This window comes from Siphateles boraxobius, unplaced genomic scaffold, assembly GCF_051911475.1.
Source record: "Siphateles boraxobius isolate OS27281-9 unplaced genomic scaffold, OSU_SipBor_1 65, whole genome shotgun sequence".
Classification (NCBI taxonomy): domain Eukaryota; kingdom Metazoa; phylum Chordata; class Actinopteri; order Cypriniformes; family Leuciscidae; genus Siphateles; species Siphateles boraxobius.
The window spans coordinates 15,311,678-15,320,732 of NW_027509192.1; the positions used below are offsets into that span (position 1 = coordinate 15,311,678).

Here is a 9,055-nt window from a genome sequence, read left to right on the forward strand (position 1 = left end):
ACTGAAGTCATCACAGAGCTGCCGGAGAATCCTACACCCGTCACCAGAAGGGTCAAGGGTCATATTGCTGCTATTCTTAGAGCCATTATTCATATCCTGCTTGTTGTTTTATCCATTTGAATACTGAAAATACATGTCTACATTTTCTGTGACAAATTTTTGCCTGACTTTAGACAATTGTAAGTCAGATCACTAAGTAGGGTTCCACATGACTTTGAGTATCATTCAGTGCGTTTCACAATGAAGTTTAATCATTTTTAATTTTTTTTTTTAAATGTGCTTCATATGGTACATTACTCAAAACTAATAAAATAAATATAATAACAATGTAATAAATAATATAAAATAATATAATATGATTGACTGACTACATAATTACACAGTTACACAATGATAGTCACTTTAAGGGTCAAATCATTTTATTTATTAGATTAAAAAAATTGTGATATTATTATTATAGAAAGAATAGTATAAAATAACACAATAAATAGAACAGAATCTGACAACGCCAATGCATTTTATTTTATAAAATATTATAAAAATATATAATATACATTATATTATAAACAAACGAATTAACTGTAATATAATACATAAATAATATAATATTATACATTTTTAATTTGACTGAATGCCTACACGTAACTTAAACCAAATAAGATATAGATAAGATGCTTTCAGAGGAGGATGGAAACTTCTTTATAATCTGTAGGCCTACACTGAACTCACTGGAGAAAGGACATAAGATACAAAGCCTTTGGTGGGATAATATTATACCTTCACACCAAGTCCACACAGAAAAAAACCCACAACTTTGTTGTCTTTCAATGAAGCCGTGTCTCAAAGCTCTCTTCTCTCACAGAAACTAAAGCACTAGTTGCCTTCGACCACACTATTGTTCTCACTAACACCAGATACATATATAAAAAAACATGCAGGGCCCAAAGCAGGCTTACTTTTAAGTTCTGATATATGACACACAAACAGACAAGGCTTTCTCTCTAATGCTGTTATTATCGCAATCATTAATCCTCTGCTTAATTATCTTGCCCGGACACACTCTTCACGGGGCTGTGCACAGGAGCTGATCCCAGAACCACCTGCTGGCTTTCTGCCCCGTGCTGAGAGTGCCAATTGGCAGCGCTGGGCATGTAAAACAGACAGATGGAAGCCGGGCAGAGGTCAGGCACTCCAGCAGTGGGAAACGCAAGCAGCTGATCGCCAGAGTCGCTCTCGCTGACTCCATCATCTCAGGTACATGCCATTAGCTAGAAGAACCAGATAAATATACATACATCAGAGTTTAACATTGTTTCCAGTAGAATAGGATGCAAAATAGGGCCTTGAACTCTTACAAAATAGCCAAAAGTCATTAAAACAGCATCATCACAAACTCAGGAAACTGATTAATAAAAAAATAAATAATGAAATATACAATGTAATTACAATTACAACTACTACAATTCCACCCACTCGTTCTTTCTCAGGAGAATACTGTTTAGAACCAACTTTCACAACTTTAACCACTCCTATACATACTCCTATATACTCACCCATGCCATCATCAGTTTGTCTGGTCTCATCGAGGAGGCTCTTCGTCAAGACTTCATATATACCTCTATTTCACCTGCCACCTTTTGCTGCTTCTTACTAGCCAGAAAGGACGGCGGCTTGAGGCCCTGCATCGACTAGTGAGCTATCAATGCTCAGACTGTTAAGTACCACTTCCCGCTTGCCCTGGTCCCTGAGGAGTGCATGCATGTTCACTAAGTTGGCCCTGCGTAGCGGCTACAACCTCATTTGGATACGGAGGAATGATGAATGGAAGACTGCTTTCATTACACCATCAGGCCACTATGGATATCAGGTTATGCCGTATGTGCGGTCCAACTCACACTCTATATTCCAGGGATTGATGAATGAGGTGTTCGGGGTGTTTCTCCATAATTTCGTCAAAATCTACATCGACGGCATCCTGTTTTACTCCCGGAACCGGGCCGACCATCGCCATCACGTTACGCAGGTCTTTTTAGAAACTACGGGAATACCAACTCGACTAGAGAAATTATAATTTCATTATCCCTCTATAAAATTCTTTGGATGTCATTGAAGAGTTTTGCATCACCATGCCACCGGGGGAAGCTACAAGCAGTTAAAAATGGGCCACTTCCCACATCCATCAAGGAAAGTGGACACATGGGCTGAGAGTGGACTATTGGCTGAAGCTAAACATCCGTTTGAGATAATCACTGACCATCGTAATCTGGAGTTCCTGCGAGCAGCCAGAAGACTCGATCCTCGACAGGCTTTATTCTTCACACACTTACAGGCCAGGACACAAGAACATTTAGGCTAATGCTTTGTCTCGTTTATATGCTCCAAACTTTCCTCCTGACAAACCTGAGCCAATAGTCCCTCCAGCTAGTTTGGCTATCACCAGAACAAGCTCAATCTTTTAAGATTGAACATTAGTCTGGGGAGTCTGCTCTGTATTTTCTACTGCACAAGAGGCGTGATCAACTGGCATAGTCCAAATGACTCTGTACGCAATTGGATAGTCGTTCAACCAATCAGACCAACAATATGGTGACGTACTTTGCATTTGCAGAGCGACGCGAAAACTCCAGGCAGGAATCGTGTCATCAAACATGTTGGTTTGTAGTATTGATCAGCAGTTTGCAGAAGCAGCCATGGCATCAAGTGATTTTTGCAGGTTGTGAAAGTGAGTGGTATTTACAGACACTTCAGTTATTTGTTTGCTAAACTAAAGAAGCCATTGAGCATCGTTGAGAGGTTAAAAGGAATTGGATTTACGGTCGCTTATCTATCGTCATCATGTTAAACCTGCCAATAGCACGCCAGGTGGATAAGCCAGTTTGTGATTGGTCCGCCGAGAATTTGTAACGGAAGCAGGATAGAAAACTGCACAGGTTTGCAGCCTGAGCTGCAGGGCGAAATCAAATCGGGTTTGAAAAAAAATCAAAACTGGGTTTACCCAGTCTAGCCTTAAAGGGTAACTAAACCCCTGGTCAAAGCCTGACTCCACCCACTGGCAATATTTGAAAAATGCTGGAAAAGTGGGCAGACCCCAGCAGAGATAGAGGCGGCGAACCGAGGGCGGGGCTGAGCGGTGGGGCGTGCACCTGAGACCCGCAGTGACAGCTGCTATCAAACTAGCTAAAATGGAGTGACGCAAGTAGCTTTGCAACAGAGCGGTCATTTGAAGTCGAGAACTTTTCTCCCCCACCTTCACCTGAAGTGGAGGAGGGTGAATTGTCTGTGGACACCAGCTCAAACTGCAGTCTTAACTCCCGCATCGCGATCAGCATCCGATTATTCTTATATTTAGTCAGTTTGAGGTAATTTTTTCCAGGATTATTATTACTATTACGTTCATTATATTTTGCTGCTATGTGAAAAAAATAATCAGCAAAATTAGTGTGTGTTTGTGGACACCAGAGGATTAACTTTAGCCTAATAAGAAGGAACATAAATTGTGATTAAAAGTGGTGGTGGAGTTCATGCAGGAGCAGCAGCGTTTGGCAGCGCGAGCCCTGTGGAGAAGCCCATTTCCACCTCCATTGCGTCGGAGAAGCAATCCCACGTAAAATGCAGGTTGCACACTGGAGCGATAGGCGAGATTAACTACCTAGGCTACATGAAATAATCTAAATAACTATATAAATGCTATGCTAACTAGATGCTAATATATATCTATTCTGATCATTTTCAATACTCGTAATTCCAACTCCTGACTCACTACAGTAGTTTTGACGGAACCAGATGCTTTTATACCAGGGGCTGCCAAGGGCGTGGTGAGCTCGCACCAAGGGCGTGACAGAGTGACGTCAGAGAGTATTCTACGTCAGGGAGTACCCCTACTGCAGGAGCTTTCCGTTTAACCTGATGAGGGCAGCACTCAGACGTTTTTACACCATATATTTGAAAATTAAAACACTTTATACCCAAATGTCAAAAAATGTACTCGAAACAATGAACAGCATTTATGAAGCTCCATTCTTACAGATAATTAACAAAAAAAAGTTGTTTTAGTGTTTAGTTACCCTTTAAAGGTTAGTTCAGTAAAAAAATAACCCCTGATAAACAGATCGCAGAAGCTACACCGGCTGAGCCAGCTCCGCGGGAGGTCCTGAGGGGCTCATCTGATTTCCATCTGTCTTACATCTGACCCTCATCGACTTCACTCATCTCAGGGATCAGGGCACCCTGGCAACCATCAAACCCTCTCACTCATCCGCAACCGTTACTGGTGGCCCAGCATAACCCAGGACGCAATCTCCAAATCAGCACACCCCTTACCTGAGGGGAAATTGTTACCATTGCCCATTCCTCAAAGAACTTGGTCCCACCTAGGAGTCGAATTTGTCACAGACTTATCTCCTTCACACTCATACACTTGCATCTAAGCAGCTGTGGACCGATTCTCAAAGGCTGGTCGACTCATTCCCCTCAAGGGACTATTATAACAGCTGAAGCCTTGTTCCACCACGTGTTTCGTAACTTTGGTTTACCTGAGGACATTGTGTCAGATCAAGGATCACAGTTCATTTCCCGAATGTGGAAAGTATTCTTTCAACTCCTAGGTGACTTTATCTACTTGGTACCATCCACAATCGAATGGGCAAACTGATCGCAAGATTAAAGAGATTGGACGCTACCTGAGGTTATACTGCCACAATCATCAGCACAGCTGGAACAAATACCTACCGTGGGCCGTGTCTGCACAAATCTCACTCCGTCAAGCTACCACTGGTCTCACACCCTTCCAGTGCACACTGGGTTACCATTCGCCCCAGTTTCCCTGCTGAGATGGGCCTTCAGATGTTGCAAAAGAGCAAACGTTTATGGGACTCGGCTCACATCTATGTACAGAAGGCAGTTCGGAGAAAAAAGAGCCAGGCCAACATCCGCAGAACTTCCACTCTTACTATCCATCCAGGGCAGAAGTTCTGGCTCTACCAGAGACATACACCCGCCTCCAGCTGCCCTGACGCAAGTCCCCGGTACATTGGACCAGTCACCATCCAGAGACAAATCAACAAAGTTACTTACAGGTTAACCCTACTTTCCCAATAAAGAACTGGACCTACCTTCCATGTTTCCCTCCTCAAACCTCACCATGATTCTCTTGTTTCTCCATCCACAGGGTCTGGTGCAGCTGACGTGCCTCATCCAGTGCAATCCGCCTCATCATAGAAGCCAGGGCCTCATCTACATCGTACGTACCATCCTGGACTACAACCGAAACGGATACCTGATTGAATGGGAGGGTTACAGACCACGATCCTGGGTGCCACGACAGGATATCCTGGTACCTGTACTGACCTGCAACACCTGTCACCGCTCTTTGAGAATTATTATATTATATTGGATTATATTGCCATATAATAATAATGATAATAATTATTATTATTATTACAAAAAATTTAAGGATTTTTTACAACTAATATTCTATTATACTGGATGCCATGAAAAGGACAAAACACAAGACCACTATTTAGCTTGCTGTTTTTCATACCATTTATTTATGTCATTGGATTGCCACCCTATTCATGGAAAGTGCATTTTATAGATTTCATGGGGTAAAAACCCGTAGAACTGCAACCATAAAAAGCTAAAGGCAGAAAAGGAAAGGAAATAATTGTGTTAGAGTAATTAGAGCACAAACGTTCTGCCTACACTGTTCCTTTCAAAAGACAACACTTACCCTCAGGCAAAAACACACACAAACACAACACAACAGCATATCAGCTGCATGTAATGGAGCTTAAACATATGAACCAGCCAAACCTGTAAATCCACCACACTGACCAAATTGAATAAACATTTTTATCCAGCATATATTTCTATTAAATGTGCTTTCTGTTTTTAGCGTGGATGGTGTGATGTACAAGATGTGCATACACCTAATCAGGTTATTACTGCAGAAGAGCACAATAAACCAGACCGCAGCTGTCTCAAACGATTAAACCAGCCATTTATCAGAGAAACAAATGAGCAGCAATAGAAAGTGTCTTCTTGAACTCCTGCCATCTTCTGGAAAATATATGAACTACATTTTGATATAATAATAATAATATAATTGTATAAAGTAATTATTATATATGAATATATATATTTTAAATAATTTATTTAAACATTATTTTAAATTAAATAATATTACATAGGCCTATATATAGTAGATAAAATACAATTTGTCATTATTATTATTATGTCACAATGAAGAAGATAATGATGATAACTAGATTCCAATATGAAATGTTTTTTAATAATAAAGTAAACTTAGGTACAGACAGAAGGTGTAACAGTGTGTGCTTGCAACAAGGCAAACACATACAACGACCGATCCACACAGAACTTAAATACATGGTGGTGACGAACTAAACGATGATCAGCTGTGATGATGAGTGTCCATAGAAACAGATGAGTTGCATATTAGTAGAAGTTAGTATATAAAATAATAGATTATATTACAATAATTTTGTAAGATATAATAATTATAAATATTATAAATAACATTAATTAAATACAATTTTCATTATTATTAGTAGTACTATATAAAATATGTAATATAATAATTAGTGTATGAAATATAATATATATTATAAATAATATTAATTAAATACCATTTATTATTTTTTTTTTATTAGTAGTAGTAGAACTATATAAAAATAAAAGATATATAATATAATAATTGTATGAAATATAATAATAATATATATTATAAATATTATTAATCAAATACCATTTTTCATTGTTATTATTAGTAGTAGAAATAGGACAATATAAAATAAAAGATATATAATATAATAACTGTATAAAATATAATAGTTTTATACACACACACACACACACACACACACACACACACACACACACACACACACACACACACATATATATATATCAGCCTTAGCATAACTGTCACTTCAGAGGACCATAAACATTCATAAACTCCATAATTAAGACAACAAATCACTTATTTATTGATGAATTGACATGCAATCAATCACAATGCACAATCAAATTTTTTAATAAAAAAAAAGCTATTCACTAAGCGAAATGTTATTCTTGTTTAGGGCAGTGTACAAACAAATGTAAGTTACATGTTTTAAAGAATATAATTTAATGAGTAAGCCACCTATTCAGTTGGGCTCTGGATGACGATCATCAGGAATTCTTTATCTGGAGGAAAATGGGGAAAAGGTGAGAGCTACAATATATGAGTGCTTTACAGCCTGATAAGTAAGTTAAGACGGGCTGATAATGTGCTGACCCACCTGGCGCCACCATGATCTCGTGTTTCTTGGACCTGATGCGCAGAAACGTCAGGTCGTTCTGGGGGTCGATGTCTCTGATCGTACTCCTGGCTTTCATAGTCAGCTGATGCAGCAGTCCCACATACTGCACCGTCGTCGAATTGTCTAGTGTCGTTCTGATGGGAATGCCTGAAAATGACCAGGTTAAGATCAATGGAACTGGCTTCTATGAAACAAAAACTAGTTTTACACCAAGTATTTATCATAAAAAACGTATTTAGAAGCTGCTTAATCCTAAAAAATCCTCATCCAAAATAAGTTTCTTCATCACTATTGTTGATTGTTTAGTATAACTTTACCATATTATATGATATTATATTATATCCATTCTCTATAACAGCTTATCCTAGGTAGTTTTGTAAAATGTTATATTATGTAAATTATATTGTTTAATTATATTATATGATATTACATTAGCCATTCTCTATACCAGCGTATATGTGTTTTGTAAAATATTATATTATATAATATTTTATTATCCATTCTCTATACCAGCTTATTCTATGTAGTTTTGTAAAATATTACATTATAAATATAACAGTTAATGTAATTACAGTAAAACCATGGTAAATAGTGATTTGGCCAAACGTTAAGTTAACTTACCTTCTGCGTTAACGACTATTGAGCCAATAACACCATTATAGCCTTGAATCCTCTTTAAAGTGTCTTCGACTTCAGCCTTTAGAGATGAACAAAACAGTTAGGCAGATTAATACACGACTCTAAGATATAAATATTATTTGTACAAATAATTGAACAAAAATATAGCTCAAATAAAGTAGTTTACCATATCGCAGAACAGGTGATTCTTCCGTTTGTTCCTCGTTGCTACGGAAACAGAAGTAAATAAAGTTGAAACATGAACAACATGATGAACTATAACACGTCTTTAAGATAAAACTTTTTTATTCCGTTATTATATTGTTTCTGTTAAGTGTTGCTGACTCACTCGACAGGCAGAAAATGATTTAAGCAAGGCTGTTAAAACGTGTGTACACCGTAGTGTTTCTTTTCTCAGCGCTGATTAGTCATCATGAGTTAGTTAATGACGATAGACCAATTACAGTCGTTTGTGGTTGCAGGATATTTTAATAAATGTGCAATAATCACTTCAGTAATTATGTAAACGGTCATGTTTTTTTATATTATAACAACAAATTTTGGTAGGCAAACTTACCCTTGAAAGTAAAATAAATAATACAATAATACATACAAATTCACGAATTGTTATTGTTTTTTGTTTGACTTTTTAGCCGACAGCGCCCCCTACAGGATAATAATTTGACAGTACTGTTAATCTCATTCATGACCGAATAACTCACAAAAATAACGTATGCGTTTTAACAAATTAAAACTGACATCTACATTGTTATAACCTGTTAACTGCTTTAGTGTTGTTGTTTTTTACAACTAGTAAGTTGAAATCCAATCGTCTAATTTCTGAAGGATCAAGTGACGCTGAAGACGTAACGATGCTGAATATTCAGTTTTATAAATGGAATAAATTACATTTTAAAGTATATTCAAATAGAGAACCGTTATTTTCAATTGTAATACTATTTCTGTATTTTTGATAACATAAATGCAGGCTTGATGAACATAAGATACTTTATCTCTCCAAACCTTTGACCGGTACCACACACACACACACACACACACACACACACACACACACACACACACACACACACACACACACACACACACACACACAC

At 37.7% G+C, this 9,055-nt stretch overlaps 1 protein-coding gene across 1 annotated transcript; it reads right to left on the reverse strand.

Annotated features, from left to right (window-relative positions):
* Nucleotides 1-7,065: 7,065 nt before the first annotated feature.
* Nucleotides 7,066-8,347, reverse strand: dynlrb2 (dynein light chain roadblock-type 2). The gene is made up of 5 exons (XM_077209927.1): nucleotides 8,290-8,347; nucleotides 8,128-8,168; nucleotides 7,944-8,019; nucleotides 7,302-7,469; nucleotides 7,066-7,206 (listed from the first exon to the last, which is right to left on the reverse strand). Exons 2-5 carry the CDS (start codon nucleotides 8,128-8,130, stop codon nucleotides 7,163-7,165), a joined length of 291 nt encoding a protein of 96 aa, XP_077066042.1. The 5' UTR covers nucleotides 8,131-8,168; nucleotides 8,290-8,347; the 3' UTR covers nucleotides 7,066-7,162.
* Between the last annotated feature and the right edge of the window lie 708 nt (nucleotides 8,348-9,055).